We start from the raw sequence: 16,634 nt of genomic DNA on the forward strand, positions 1-16,634 counted from the left end.
TAAAACTACATCTGTAATGTGAGACTATTTTAAAAATACCTTCTCTGGGACTTTTGTAAAGGTCATACAGATTTTAAAGAGACTTCTTTTCCAGAGAATTATGGTAGAAAGGACCTCCCTGTGCAACTATTACATTGTAAATGTAATACTTTTTGCTATCTCTGTTAAAGAACTGAATTTTGCATTCTGTGATTCACATTCACAGCCATGAAAAGCTGTCTCAGCTACATGTCACTTGCTGTGAAATACAGTTCTTGGATAAGATGCTGAGCTACATATGAGGTGGCTTTGTCTTCTACAGCTGCCTTTCAGTTGGTTTGATTTAACAAGCTTCTGAGAAAATAAATGGTCTATTAGACCTACATCTTTGATGTAGAAACAAGGCCTTTTTATTAAAAATCTAATGTATACCAGGAAATGCTCTTATGAGTGACATTAATGCTCTAATGTTCATTTCTGTTTTGCAAAGCTCTCTCATTTGCATGCACAGTTGTTAATTGTTGATGACACCAGACCCGCCATCCTTTGACCTCCTTCTGAGCTTTATTTCTGTTGCTTTATACACTGAGGTGGTACCCTTTGTAGGTCATCTGAGTATGCAGCAGTGTGATTAATGATACATGTCTAAAATATTCCACAGTGGCCACAAAATCAGTTTCAAATAGGTGTTGTTGAAATTCCCTTTCTGCCATTCTAAATGCTATTCATACATAAAAGTCAATTGGGGTTAAATTAACATTTAATTAATTCACTGTGACACATATATAGTGTTAGGCATATTCAAAAAGATACCAGGTCAATTTAAGTGGTCATAGTTGGACTAGGAATGAGAAGTACAGGGAATATGTGTTTAAACTTGCAGGAGCACAGGCATGTTTATTTTCTGACTTACTAGCTGAGACCCCTTTCAATCTCACACAGCAATGTAGAAGAGCATGTGTAGATCGAGCTTGTGCAGACATAGCTCTGTGTGGCAGAAATTATTCATGTATGTGGCCATACAGAATTAAAATATTTATTTTCATATTTGGGTCCCTACAATGAAGTTATTTATTGGACATTGATGAGGAATCTGATCCTTCTGCCAAGCAAAGGAATGCAAAATACTTTTTTAGTATTTTAGGACTAAAATTTTAGGAAATTTTAGGTTAAGAATTAATAAATAAAAATTGTAGAGACAAAGTCTATCTGTAAATGCATATTGTAGTAAAATTAAAGAATATAAAATTCTCAATAACATAAAGGGAAATTCAACTGCTTCTTCATTTAGACCATACATCAGAAGCAGCTGCTAGGCTGAATACCTTCAGCATATAATTCAAAACAAAACATTAAATACTCCTCAGCATTGATTTTTTTGAGTCTTTATTGTGTTGGGTATAAAAGTTCTGCCTCAACAGGCAATTCTACCTGTGCTGAGTCTCAGCACAGCAAAGAATTTAATAATGTATCTAATTACAGCGTGAGCATGCAGTAAAAACCAAGTCTCTATTGATCTCCTTTGCTGACATGACAATCTTTGCACTATGGTTCTTAATATTTGTGCACAGCCAAGTACAGTTTTTCATATGTTCTGCTCTGTTAGTTAGCCAGTCTTGGTCCAAAATTTCTAAAGATTCTTAATATGTCACTCTTCACAACCAAGGAATGATCTATAGGTGGGACTCCCATAGTATTTTCTCTAATAAAAATATATTCAATCTTGTTTTAACAGAGTAAGAAACAAGAAGTTCCTAAAGAAGAACAGGGACCAACAACAAAGAATTTGGATTTCTGGGCACAGCTGATTACTCTGATGGTCACCATTATAGATGAAGATAAAACAGCATATACACCAATCTTGAACCAGTAAGTAATTACTTTCCCAAAAAAATTAAGAATCATGGATTTATTAAAATAAGTATAAGAAATACACCTGAATTAGAAGTTATATTTTAAGTAGATTCTAGGTAGAGATTTTTATGCAGAATATTGTATTGACATAGATTGATAAAAACTTAGTGCTCTGATAATGGAAAGAAAATCTTTTGGTTTAGGAACATTAAGGACTGGTGATATATGATTCATCTCAAAACTTTAGGTAGCAAACTATGCTACATGAGATATAAATGGATAGAAGGGAAATGTCAGTGGCATTTCAGTGCAAGGCATTTTCAGTGTGATGATATTGATGGTATGGGAGCATCGTGGCACACATGGTGTTCAAATCTTGCTGAAACTCATTTAGGTATGGTTTCCAGGCATGTAATTGTAAAAAAAAAAAAAATGAACTTCACAAAAGACCCTATCTGAATTTATAATTGGCTGGCCAGACTGACTTGAAAATGTATGAAGTGGAGAGCAGTATCCCAGAAATGGAATTTCACTTCTCAGAATTGAAGATGTAGCAGATGAGAGAGGTACAATCAATAACCAAGACAAATGAAATAATTTAAGGTTGATACATGAGTAGAAAACAGAGAAACAATTGATAAACGCAGGAAAAGAAGGCAGTGCTGGGCTTTGAACATGAAATATTTAGAAAGAGTGCAAAGGAACATGTTTCACATATTACAGCTGGAGAAATGGGCCTTGCACCAATTGAAATGTGACGTGATGAAGCCCTGGGGAAATTTTTTAGCTTTTTGGAGCCATTTTACAGAGAGATTGCAGAAAATCTGGGCATAGTCTGGCTGTGATGACTTCTGCAAAAGTTAACATTGAAACCTACATCTGTATTATGACTAAACAATTAATAGAGGTTTCTGCAATTGCATTTAATTGAATGCTCTGAAGGGGAGCAGAATAATCTGGTTTTTTCAGCCAAAATAGGGTAGATACTAAAAGGCACTCTATACATTGAGATGTGCTTGTCTGTTGTTAAAAGGTACTATTCTATTTATGGCCCCACAGGAAAGGTGACAAAGAAACCTCCTGGTGATAACCAGAAGCTGAAAGACTTTGAAAGTCATTGACTTCTGACTCCTTCCTTTACTTGAAATAAATAAAGTATCACTTCAGTACTGGATAATAAACATTTCTTTGTTAATTATTTGTTGCACTGACCCTATTAAGGAATAAGCTCTTACCCTATACAGGAAAGAAAACACTTCCTGTTCACTCCATTTTTATGTCATAGTGCCAAGTTTCTCCATTAATGAAAGCTCAACCTTTTCTCAGACATGCTATACAAATAATACAGTAAAATATATAATTGAGACAAAAACATGCATGTGATTCATTTCAGTCTCTTCATTGAAATTAAACAAATGTAATTGTGGGTTAAGTATCCTAAACATTGTTCTAGCTCTATTTTTATACAAATTTGAGGGAGAAAGTAAAGGCATAAAGAACAGAGTTCCTCTAAGGGGATTAGTAGGTTCCCTGAAGTACAGATGAATGATTGTGTAAGATGTGAAGAGAGACTCAGGAGTGGACGGAATTGGGACAGATTAAGGGAGAGAGCTTGTGTCTCTGACTTCTCCCTGGTTTTTGCTGTTGTTTTGTAAGTGAAAGAGTGAACATAGGGAATAGCATTTCTTTTAGAAGTAGAGACATCAGAAGTAAAAGATGAAGAGGCTCTAGGTGGAAAAAACTTGAAAAACTGTTCAGAGTTGCTTTGGATATATTTTTTTTTTTTTAAAGAAAAGCTTCTCCTAACACAAAAGCAGCATGTAAAAACTGTTGAGACAGTAAGGCAACCTCTTTCCCCCCATTTACCCCAGAAAAGGAAATGGGTTAAAATAGATGAATGGGAAATATAACTTGAATAAACAAGAATCCTGCAAAAATATTACTCCTTATTAGAAATATATGGCCATGCAGTGTCTCAGTGGAGTATTCAGGCCTGCATCCATTTGAATCCTATTTTAGAAATGAGGTAACTGAAGATCCCCAGGAGAGCATTCTGATAAAAGTTTTCACAATTGTATAATATTGCTCAGAATTCTATTCCTCAGCCAGTTTTGGAAACCCTATTTTTATATCCACCTTAGAGGCAAAAATTACACTGTGATGGAGTAGTTTGAACTGTATCAGGTTATGAATCCAGATGAAATATGACATGATGGCCTCAGCAACACTGCAGTCACTGACAGAACACACCAGACCAGCCAGTGGGAGTGTGGGGGCAACATGCAGTTCTTACATGACATGAGAAACTTGACAAGTTTGAGGGAAAAACATGGTCTGGTATTTATTTAAGTTATAAAATCTTCATTCTAGTAGTTAAACAATGTAAATTGTGTTAGAAACCTGAATCACAGGCAAATCCAGGGCTTCCTGGCACTTCTAAATATCCAGTGAGGCAGGAGAAATTTCTATCAAAATAAAATATCTATTCTAATAAAAGGAACATCAAATCAAGGACAAAACCTTCAAGTTAAATATGCTTCTGTGTTTTGAAAGTAAGATCTAAACTTTGAGCCCCTGCCTTTTTTTTTTTTTTTTGCACATATACTCAGAAAAGTCCAGTTGTCACTGTAGTATAAGTTTAAGAAACAAGACAGTTCTAATGGGACTTTTAAATTTGTTCTTTACTGCTCCTCAGATCTTTGCAGTGTTAGGATCTGTTTTCTCTGTGATCACATTGTGTTCCACACAGTATGGCAATGACTAACACATGTAATCTGCAGGAGCAGATCTCCTCATGCTTCAGGAGCTAGGATGTTTAATACCTCTGAGAAGTTGGGGATAGTAACTTATATTGTAGAAACAGCATAATTGTAACCTGTGTGTCAGTGAGTTATGAAATATAGGCCAGTGGAAAAAAATTATGGAAGTGAAAAAATCAGAGTACATTCTATCATGAATTGGGCTACATCAGGCCAACTTTAGAATGTTTCTTTCATGATAGAAAGTGTATCTGATGTGGTTGTGTCTTGATGCAATGATGTTCCTCATCACGAATTACACTTTATTCTGTGGTAGCATGTGAATATCACTGATTTCATTGAATTTGTGAACATTATCCTGTGAACAAAGCTGTTCTCATTCTTTCACCATACCCACTGTAGCTTCTCATGTAACAATGTAACACTGACAGACCAGGTTAGTTATGTGGACTATATACAGCACCTGTCTTGCCCATTATTTTTCTTTCAGGGAAAGGAGTGTTAAAAATAAAACTTTGGATAGATGCAGGATAAAGCACAAAATGTAAAAATAAATGAGCTCTTTGCTCACATTTAAATCAAATAAAACTTTTGTCTCTAAGAGTTAGTGAAGCAGAGGCCATGGCCAGCCCTCCACAGATGGTGTGATCTGTCTTCCTGCTGCATGCACAGCACAAAACTGAATGTATTCTCCCCCTAGGACTGGTGAGATTTAGCACCTGGATGAGACTCTAGCCACCAAGTATGGAATATGAGCGTTTCTGGGAAAGTGCATCTGAGGTTCAGAGGCCTTGATAGTCTCAAGATGTAGCAGACTGGAGATTTGGCAGCACAAATTATGAAAAAGCATTTTTAATTGTCATGATAGAATTTTCTGGTGTTAGGGTTGAACTAGAGACATGCAGTACTGTCTGGGATAAATGCTTTGGGGGTTATATATGTTTCACTTATACATTGATTATTTTCATATTTTTTTAAGCTGAGTTCAATTTCATTCCATTGATCTGTGGTTTTATATATTGCCCTTCATTAGAACTAGGCAATGAGAACTGTTTTCACTAAATTTTTGCTTAATTAAAATCAATAGAGTGAAGATATATGTGGATGTCTTGTATATGCAATTTAGTATTTTTGGAAATACATAGATATGGTAATGTACAGGCAACATAACTCTTCTGGATAAACTGAGATTTTATATAGTTCCAAGAATGACATAGAAATTGGGAAAACTATGGCCTGTGGGGCAGTTATAACTGTAGCAAGAGCCAGCTAAATGACTGACACAACCAGAACTCTGCTGGTTGTCCTTTTGCTTCACTGAAAAATGTGAAAATACATGGTTTTTACAAAGATTAGAAAATGTAATGTGTAGAGACTTGCATGAGAAATTTCTCTGATATTTTGCTCTTTATGGATCAAAATTTGAAGTAGTTTGAAAAAGTTTTCTTAACTAAAAATAAGGTGATAAAATACAAATAATACAAAATACCATACTTATATAGATGCTTTAGTATTTGACCTTTGATTATCCCTTCCCTTTAATAAGACAGCTGCTTCTGTTACCATTTATCTTTAGCATGTGGAATGTCCTGTGTGGTTCTGTTGTGCTTTGGCTTTGTCACTTCTCACATACAGTAAACTGCAAGGACACCCCTGGTAGTTCCCCTGTGCCCATGACTGGCAGCTGTGCAATGCCCACCAGTCTGTTAGAGGCATAAAAACTGGCACCAATTTTAGACTTCACCTAACTGAAGCCAGGTGGGATGTGTTGAACTAATTTAATCAACATTGATAATTGCAGTGTGTGTGTGTGTGTGTGCTTTCACAAGTTAAAATGCATGGACAAATCTATTTATCACTAATCAAACAAGTGCATTTTTATCAGGCCCAGCCTTGCCTTATGGCCAGCCTTGCAATATGCTCAAAAGACAGTGTCAATATTAAATCAGCTGTTAAATATTTCCTCAGAGCCACACCATCAAAGTTTAAATCTGGTGCTAAGAAAGAACTCAGAGTGGATTGGAGGTAAAGAAGTTAAGACAGTTGAAATACATTTCAGTTTTTGAACAGAAATTAATTTTGTGGTAATAGAATTAATATGAAGTTCTTTAATTGAGCAGTCATTAGCATAAAGAGGGCTCAGTGAACTGAGCTAGCAACTGCTTCCTATTAAAGTGGCAGAGCTAATGAGCTGTTTAAGTACTTTTTCTTTGCAGATATGATCAGGGTCAAATAGGTCTCTAAAATGAATACATTACTTAGATCCTACTGCTACCACTTTAAAGTTGCACATAATTCTCATTCTTTCTATGTCAACAAGACCTTTAAAATTCTTACATTTTTACAGAAATTATTATGGAATATTTTCTGAATTTGATTAGTGCTTTACAAAAAGGTCAAAATACTTTGTATCCAATTCTCTGCTAGTATATTGTGTAATAACCTCCACACAAAAGCCACACAGCTCTGTGTATTTCCTCATTAATACATTCCCTTATTTTATGTTTCCTGGTGAACTGTGGGTGATTTGTGTGGCTCTCACTGCACCCCTGTGCCATAAACAACTGCTTTACCCCAGTGGGAGATTCTGTGTTCTACTTTCTGCTCTTCATCTGCCTGACCTGCCTGGCTCTGCCTCTGTGTCCTGAGAATGGCTCTTATTAATATCAGTTCCACACCTGCATTGGACAGCCCTTTTTTTAAGACCAAAAATGTGACAAAAACACAATGTTGATCACTAAAATGCCAGCTTTGCTAGTTGCTAGCAGTGAAAATGGTAACTCAAAGATCAAGGCCTTTCTTTTGCACTGAATAAGAAGCAGCTGGGATCTATGAAAAATTTGTGTAAAAGTACTTAACTGATAACAGCAGAAAGTATCTAAAAAGGATTTCTCAAAGATGACATGAAGCATGAGACCAAATCTAAAATTTTTAATCTGAATCTGCATTTCACTACTTGTTATAGTCTTTGTTATTTTATCCATACATCAAGGTGGAAGTCTTGAGTGAATTGGATTCTGCAAGTATATAAACCAATATAGCTTCACAGACAGCTTCACTCTTTTCCACTGTCAAAAGGGAATTAAGGAAAACCTGTGGCTGCTAAACATCTGAGCCAACTGTTTCATGTTCTTCCTAAGCCATCGGATTTAACTAAAGTTGAGGAATCATCTGCAAGATAGATGAATGTTTCTTGATTTAAAATGTCATATGAAGGAAGTTTTTATTTGAAGGTTGGATGGTTTATATAATTGTTACAGAACATAAGATACAGTAAGTGCATACTAGGGGAATTATTTTGTGGAAATATTTGCCTTTTTGCTGTGCAGCTGTAACATCATTCCTAGCAGCAGGTGAACTGATGTAATGTGATTGATTGCAGGTTCCCTCAAGAGCTGAACATGGGAAAAATCAGTGCTGAAATCATGTGGACTCTGTTTGCCCAGGACATGAAATATGCTCTGGAAGGTAATTAGAACAAACTATTAATTTCACTAGTGAGTTCAGCAAGACTGATTTCCACTGTAAGTGATACCAGGCATGAGATTTCTTTGTGTGATTAGAGCTTTCTGGTGTACTTGTTTAAGATGTTTGTGAGTTAGTGAAAAAGAAGGGTTATAAGGAATCAAATAATTTCACTGTGAATATATGAAGTTATCTGTGAAAGAAGAACACAAAAGAATTGTGATTTGAAATGCTGCTTCTTAGATCTGATAAAAACCTTCAGTGTCCAAAGAGACCCACATGTGTTTGCTAGAGAGCACTGTAGATATTCCGATTTTTCTCACTAGCTGAAATTTCCTAACTTGCCCATAAGGAACATTTGTGGAATGAAATTATGGAGGAAGCACACACTTATAATTAAATCTTTTTGTGTTCAAAAGGCAGGATGTATTCATTCTAGTTCCAGCAGAATCAAATAGAGTTTCATTTTATCTCTTAAGATATTGTGGTTAACCATTGTTAAAATATATGGGGGTTTGCTGTGTAGCAGATTGTCTCCAACTAATGGCTTCAAACACACAATAAAATATAGTTATTGCAGCAAACCAAGTAAAAATACCTGTCTGCTACTAACTACAGAGTAAGTCTAAAAAGGGTGAGAAAAAACACATGAGGTTGAATTTTAAAAACAATGCAATTCAACAGGCATAAAGGATTAAAAAACCCAAATATTTGAAGATACACTTCTATATTATTCTCTCCAGAATGTCTAATGGGATAATATCAGTGCAGTGGTGCTTTTGATAGCATGGCAGATTTTCATGATGATTATTGAAGTGAAAAGATGAGTGGCTAGAATGACTATTGGTGGAAGAACTGTTTTGCTCCTCTGCTGGTGTGTTACTTTATTTTGTTAATTGTGTTATTTGAATGTGGAACTTCCTTACTAAGCAGAGCAGAAAGGAAGGAAGGTAATGAAAATATGTACAAAAACAACAGAAGACATGAGACATCTTAGATGTGGGTAGGAGAAGAGATGTTCAAACTATTGTTTCAAAGTGCTGTTCTGTAGTCATGTCAGAGTGAATCAGCAATGCAAGTTTGAGAAGGGATGTCAGGCAGATCATCCTTTAAGAGTGATCAGTGAAAGCAAAAGCTTCCAAGAGCTGAGAAATGTGAAGACCATGTGAAAGCCATGGTTTCACTTAAAGCATAATCCTGATGTCATCAGGGAATCTTCTATCTGGAGAGGCTGTCAGTCAGGAGCAGCTATCAGAAAACTGCTGTTCAGTAACTCAGTGTTGTGGTTCCCTTACAGATAGCACAGATTACTGAGGATTTCTAATAGTCACCAACTGCCACGACTTCATGACCTTGGGGGTGTAGTTATACTCTGCACATGGACATCCATCCACATGAGCACCCAGGGCTTTGGCCATTGAACTATAAACATTCTGCACTGCAAAGAAATAATCCACAAAACATCACTCACTCTATTTGTTCATTAGAGCACACTGATCACTCAAAAGGCAGCTTCAGAACAAGTCGTGGCTTGTTTATTGGTTGTAAAGAATAGAACAAGAAGCTCATAAGAAAAGACTTAATTGTACAATATATAAAATGTGGATGTTAGGACTGAATCAGGATTTTAAAATAAATTTTAATGTTAATATTAATCCTTATTCTGCAGAGAGAAATGTAGAAGGCATTTGAATTTTATGTTCCAGACCAGCCCCCGAATGTGGTCTCATTTCTGTGTTGCTGTGGATACTGACTTTCTGAGGAGAGTAAATGCCATTGTTGGCATTAGGAATTCTAAACTGCTCCCTGAATCATTAGTGAAACAGTTCCTGCGTATAAATAATAATTAAAGGAAAATGAAATTAGTATAAGTTATTATTTTGAAATTAGTATAAATTATTATAAATATACAAAATTACACCTTCTATGATTCCATTCCTAAGCAGGAACCTCAATAAATCTAGTAAAAAAATATAGATCAGTATACTGATCCTCTACCCAGCTTTGCTGGGATTTGAATTGTGAATTCTTTCAATAGATATTCTGCAAACGGGGTTTAACTCAGTTGTTGAGGGCAATAATATTTTTTTCTTTAGATTCTATAAGATTAGAAGCAAGCTCTTAAATATGTTCACAGTCGGTCCTCATGGTTTTAATGGAGTTCATTAAAATGCATTGCATTCTGCTATGCCACTCTCGCCTTCCAAGTTATTAACATAGGCTACCATCTGTTCATACCTAGTGTCCAGGGCTGTGATTGCAATCTTTCCCTACTCTAATTTAGTATTAATCTCCTGAAGCAGCATCTTTTGTGCTACGAAGTTGATTCCTTTCTGCATCCAATCAAGAAGCAATGAACTGGTCCAGCATTGTTTGCAAAAGGATTCCTCATGTGATAAAAAAAGATTGGATTAGCTCATCCAAGATCCTGTTTCTGGTTTTACCCACTTTTTTGTATTCACAAATAAATCCAGCCACACCCATCAGTTTAAATTCAGGAAACAGCAAGACAGCAAAAATTGGAGCATCCACCTTCCATTGTTTTTCCCTTTTTCCTGAGCACGGTTCAAAATGGCTGTTCAGGCTGTCTCCTCTCCCTGTACAGCTGAATCCCTCTTGGATCTGCTCAGGGGGTGTGTGCACTGCAGGGCTGCTGCTCTCCAGCAGTGCCCTCTGCCCACCTCCTCTTGTAGAACAGCCCAGCAGCCCAGTGAGGGGCACCAGCTGGCACCGCACACCCTCTGCCTTCTCTCCTCCCTTGGTGCTTGGAGGACACTCTAGCAAGGAGCTGCTGCTGTGGCAGGGAGAAGTCGGGGGAGAGCAGCTGCCATGGCAGAGGCCTTTGGCTAGGGAAGAGCAAAGCCATGTCTCTGAGAGTACCAGGGCACTAAATTGGCACTGAGGGAACTGCTCAGGGTTTTGGTGAGGGAGGAAAGGCCATCCCATAGCACAGTTCAGTCTGCACAGCTGCCAAGATCGGGGCTACACTGTGCCAAGCTGACATGCCTTGGAAACAAAACTATACTAAAATCTGGTATTGAGTTCATAATTTCATTCTAGATTTTCTTCCAATTGAAGTTAATTAAAATGTTTAGCCTTTGGATAGTGTTAAAAGTTTTATGCAACTTTAACAAATTGAGTTCACACCAGTTATATTCCTTTTTTCTGGTTTAATGGATTATTTTCATGTGTAGATTTTGCATGAAAAAGGTATCACATGCTTCTGTTTGAGTGTTGTCTTCATTAGATTTTGGTCTCTTTGAAGATTTTTGTCCTTCTTTGCAGGCTGTCCATGAAGCATCAGTGGTTTGCATGATACATTATAGATTGTTGTTTGGCATTTAGTTTACACAAACATCTGATCTTGTAGGATGGTAATATTTTTGTACTCTCTGATCCCCCAATTATTTCATATTTATGCTGCAAAAAAATGAGAACAGAGACAGACTTTTACCAACAGTGCATATGATTTGTTACTGATTTCATATGGTAAGAAATCTTTTTCTTTACAAGTATGAAGATGCAAAGGTTAAAAGATGATGAGAGAGTAGTAAGCTGAAATTAGACATGCAATTGCAAAGTATCTTTTTTAATTTTTTGTCCTCAGAAATTTCTTTTCTGATATCTTTCAGATCTCTAACTTTTGGATAGGTCAGATCAAATGTCTGAAACTATCCAGTCTTTTAGAAAGAGAACATCCTAATTGCTGTTATTATGATAATCTAATTCTGGTAGTGGCCAGAAGTCAAGACCAGAATTAGGCGAGAAATTAGATGGCTGCTGTGTAAATAACAGCAACAGACAGTCTCCATCCTGCACAGCTAAGATGCTAAAGGCCTTATAAAAATAGGAAAAGGAGATTGTCATTCCACCATTTTATGCATTTAATGTAAGTTTGCTTTTCAAGTTTGCTGTTGTCTTCAGTGCTAAAGGAAATATTATTTTCCTGATTCTCTGACAGATACTTCATCCATGACAGAAACTGATGAAGTGATTTGAAAGAGAAGAGGCAGGTCCAGGAGTTGATGCTGAGCACAGAGACAGCATGAAAAAAATCCAAAAAAGGCTAATGCTGCCCAGAGAAAGGTCACGCCATTTGGTGGCAGATTTCAAGTCTATTTTCACTCTAAATTTACAATTTACAAATTTACAATTTCTCCTTAAGAGGGAATATAGTGTTGGTTTAGAGGGAGGCTACAGAGGTAAGGGAAGGTGAGACTAAGGTTTTGTAAAGGACAAGAAGGCAGCATCCACAAGAATGCAGGATGTCATCACTATCAAAATATAAAACCTTTTTATTTTATTCAGTCTCATTTCTGCATTGGCACTTTTCAACAAATGTATTCCATGCTTATCTTTTCAGACACCTGAGGAATTAAGAGTCCTCTATGGCGACTCAGAGAGTCTGTGAAGGCAAAGTCAAGGAGATTACAGCTGGAGTTAAACCTTCCTTTGGCAGATAAGATAGCATGTTGCTGTGATTAGAGGAAGAGGGGAGTTAGAAATGTTCTTTACTCACCATAACAGACAGGGATGTTGTTAACAGCAGGTACACTCTGTACATCCTGAGGGGCTGAGCTTCCTAAGTATGAGAATCCACCTGTCGAGGGCAAAGCAGAGCTCTCCAGGCTTGCCCAAAAAGCACCACAGCCATGCCAAATGACAATATTTTTCTGGCATTTATTAGACCCAGTAATTAAGACAGATGAAATGGACAAAACTGCTCCCAGGGGCTGAGTTAATACTTCTTCATATTGTGCTGTAGCACTGTATCATCTTGCTTGGAACTACCTCTGAGATCTCTGATATGGCACAACCTTGCAGTTGAGACTGTTATATCTATAATTTCCTTGTTCTCTAACCCATTTTCTTGGATTTTACACATTGAACCACCATCAGAACAATGAGTAGTACCACAGTACAAGTCTACAGTAATCTTATTTAGTTCAAGTTTCTCTGTCTCTGACTGTAGGTGTATTCATGGTGCCAGATTTGCTAGAAAAAATTTATTGCATCAGGGAATTCCTGTCTTCATTGTTCAGTCTTAAACTTGTCGCTCAATACTAGTAGTGTATATTGTCCTATATATTTAATAATGATAGATGTGTCCTTATTTATTCTTTTTCTAACCAATGACTATTACTCTTGTTCTTAAACACTGTTATTAGCTCTTACCCAGGTAATCATTTATTGTAAAAAAAAATATATATAAACTTTTCCTGAACATTGCCTAATTGTGACAAAGGCAATTTTTTGTTAGTCAGCTTATACTGGTACCACCATGTTGGATAGGTTATGACTGATTAATAATTACAGGTTATTTATAGCTCACATGGCCCTGCCCTTTCCACAAATGAGTGAGCTGCAGGGAGAAGTGTTTTGGTCAGCTGAATGGGCTATGGACGATCTGTAGCAGCAGGGGCAGGCATGACCTTCTCCAGAGTTTGTAGATATCTCAACCTAGAAGAATATGTTGCTGCTTCTTTCTTCTTGTCTTTGATTACAATTCATTATCACCAAGATGATACCACTTTATTCCATCTCATGTTTTTACAAAAGCTAGACTTATATCTTTTGTCTGAACTAATTTTATGGCTGGGGAAGAAAAACAAAAACCCCAAACAAGCAAAATCTCTAAGCAAAAATGTGACTTTTTCCTCTCAGACAGTCCCTTAAAGGACAAGCATTGTTTAGTGCAGTGCTGCATCTGCTGGTAGGGGAAAGCTTTTGTCCTTTTGCTTTCTCGAGGGGTTTCTTCCCCTTATCTCTGTCAGAGTGAAGCTGCATAATTCTCACACTGCAGTGGTGGAATGTAGGTGCTGCACCTCTTCCTGCATTCTGTGAGCCAATCATACAATGAATCCCCTTGTATTTTGGACTTCCTTCATTGAGAAACAGTGACTAATAACAGCTTTTTGGAAAAGAAATACCTTTCTTTATCAACTAGAATACAATATTTGAGTTAAAGAAAATAAAAAATAACAAGCAACCTCTGCTATCTTTAATCATGCCGATTTTTACTAAGACACTGCTCTAAAGTTTTCCTCACACAGCAGCTGTTCTTCTCCTAGTTTCTGTTTTCTTATATTGAAGACTCAGTCTTTTACTTTCAGGACTGTTCCATAGAGTTTTACTTGTGTCTTTTTCTCCTCTAGAATCTGAGGTCAATTTCATCTTATGGGGAAGTGCATTAGTTCCAAACTAAACATTTGATACTGCTTCACCCCCACGAGAATAGGATAAATCTGTTAAAACTGCTTGTTTCCACATTATCTTTTAATAAGCCTTAAGTGCAGTTTTCTGGGTGAGAATTAGAAAACACCTCTCTGGTTTTGCCTTTGCAGGCAGAGCCAGATTGAACACAGGTAATTATTTAAGTGCAGCCTGGCATTTATCTTCCTGCTGGATTCTTCCTGGTTTGTACTTCATTTTACTAATTGCTTGTAAAATGCAAGCATGCCTGTTTGATAAGGTTTTATGCTCACTTTGCCTACTAGTGATGAGGCAAAGAGCACAGAATCAGATCTTTATGGAAAAACACATTTTTTTAAAAATTAAGCAATAAGTAGATGGAAGAAACCTATCATGAAAATTACATTGAAGATGCAAAGCTGAGTATTCAATAGTTAAGTTCCAATGCTATTGAAGTGCTCTTTGTTACCTTTATTCAGTTTTCCATCCCAGATTCAAGCATTATGCTATCAAATCATAAAAACATGGAATGGTTTGGGTTCAAGGGGACCTTAAAGATCATCCACTTCCAACCCCCATGCCATGGGCAGGGATGCCACCCACTAGACCAGGTTGCTCAGGGCCCAATCTAACCTGGCTTGAGCACTTCCAAGGATGGGGCATATATTCTCTGTTTTGCAATTTTTATTCATATTAGAGTTTTATGAGAGCTTAATCAATATAAATTGGATTTCTATATTAGTATTACTTTTCTTCTTTTATTACTTCATTATTTTTGTTACTTTTATTACTTTTTTTTTTTATTACTTTGAATAGATGTTGAAATATCAGTACAAATTATTTGAAATTTCAATCATATTCTTCAGAACTAGGACTTTAATTATCATCATATCAGATAGGATGGACTATTTCTTCTGCTTCATTTATAGCTTCCATTTCCTTATGCATTCCATGGTCAATAAATATACAAAGCAAGAATTCCATCAGCTGTAAAAATCACATTTCAGATTATTCCACTCACTGGAAGTAAGTGCTTATTTCTTTTTGTATTCAATACAGAATTTTGTCTCCAAATGTTTATTCTTTGAATATTATCTATTTAGTATCATGGTATGTAAATTTCAATCTGATAGAATATTGAAGGGTGAAATTTATACTGGGGTTGATCCTATTCATTTACTTGTATTCCTGGCATTTTTCTTTTCTTGTCAGCAAGCAAAACAGAGAAAGTTTATGCATTATCAAGCTGCACATCTTGCATTACCCTTTTGGTGATAACCCATCCACTTTTCTGGAACTTTTGTGGAAGTATTTGGCTTTGGAAGTAGTAATTAATTGATGAGACTAATAGAAGTAATAAGGACTAAAAAGAAGCAGTAAAAAATCAACTGATTAATGTTAATAAAATATCAAAGTTAATTTGCCTAAGTAATCTGAAACACTTAGGCAGTATAACACAGTAGGTTAAAAATGTCAAATGCAACGTTTAGAGTAGAAGATAGGGTAGTTTGTAGCAGGTTCATACATCCCTCGTGATATTACATGTTGCATCTCTTAAGTAGTATATGACATTGGTGTTTGATGCCCTTGAAGTTCCCATGAGACATTTATCTCTCCCAAGGAACCATGTACATCTCTGCCTTTTCTGACACCGAGCAGGTGCCCCTGAGCTCTGCTGCACCTGCTGTGAAATGTCAGGCAAAGCAGAGCACTGAGCACTCAGCCTCCTGTGTGGAGAGCTTCTCCTTGAATGTAAAGGGCAATGTCACATCAGCTTTTACAGTGCACTGCATTAAAGCAGGGATTGATTAGCAGTTTCCACTGCAGGCAAGAAGACAAAAAAGGAACAGTGAACATTCTTCCTCACCTTTCAGAATATGACAGCCTGTCTTCCTTCCCTGATCTCTGTCACAGAATCACAGAATTTCCAGGGTTGGCCAGCATCTTTGGAGACCATCCAGTCTAACCCCTCTGTCAAGGCAGGGTCACCTGGAGCAGGAATGTTTCCAGGAGGGTTTGGAATGTCTCCAGAGAGGGAGGCTCCAAGACCTGCCTGGGAGCTGTTCCAGTGCTCTGCTACCCTTAATGGAAAGTTCTTCCTAACACTGAGATGGAACTTCTTGTGTTTTATGGCCATTGTTTCTTGTCCTGTTGCTGGGCACCACCACAAAGAGTCTAGCACCCTTCTCTTGGTGCCCTCCTTGAGACATTTATATGCATTAATGAGATCCCCCCTGAGTCCTTCCTTCTCCAGACTAAACAGACCCAGCTCCTGTCCTAAATCTCTCTTCATAAGAGAGATGTTCCAGACCTCTCATCATCTTTGTGGCCTCCACTGGACCCTCTCCAGTAGCTCCTCTGTCCAGGAAGGAAATAGGACTCCAT

General features: G+C 37.0%; 1 protein-coding gene across 1 annotated transcript in view; it reads left to right on the plus strand.

The window, feature by feature from the left end:
• The window catches only part of UNC13C (unc-13 homolog C), a 132,554-nt gene that overhangs the window by 74,891 nt on the left and 41,029 nt on the right, over positions 1-16,634 (plus strand). Inside the window, exons 17-18 of the mRNA XM_054272855.1 lie at positions 1,715-1,848; positions 7,975-8,060. Coding sequence (XP_054128830.1) covers positions 1,715-1,848; positions 7,975-8,060 — 220 coding nt within the window. The remainder of the gene's footprint in view (positions 1-1,714; positions 1,849-7,974; positions 8,061-16,634) is intronic.

This window comes from Melozone crissalis, unplaced genomic scaffold (genome assembly GCF_028551555.1).
Source record: "Melozone crissalis strain CALT ecotype California unplaced genomic scaffold, PUWL_Pcris_2 ptg000014l_1, whole genome shotgun sequence".
Lineage (NCBI taxonomy): Eukaryota > Metazoa > Chordata > Aves > Passeriformes > Passerellidae > Melozone > Melozone crissalis.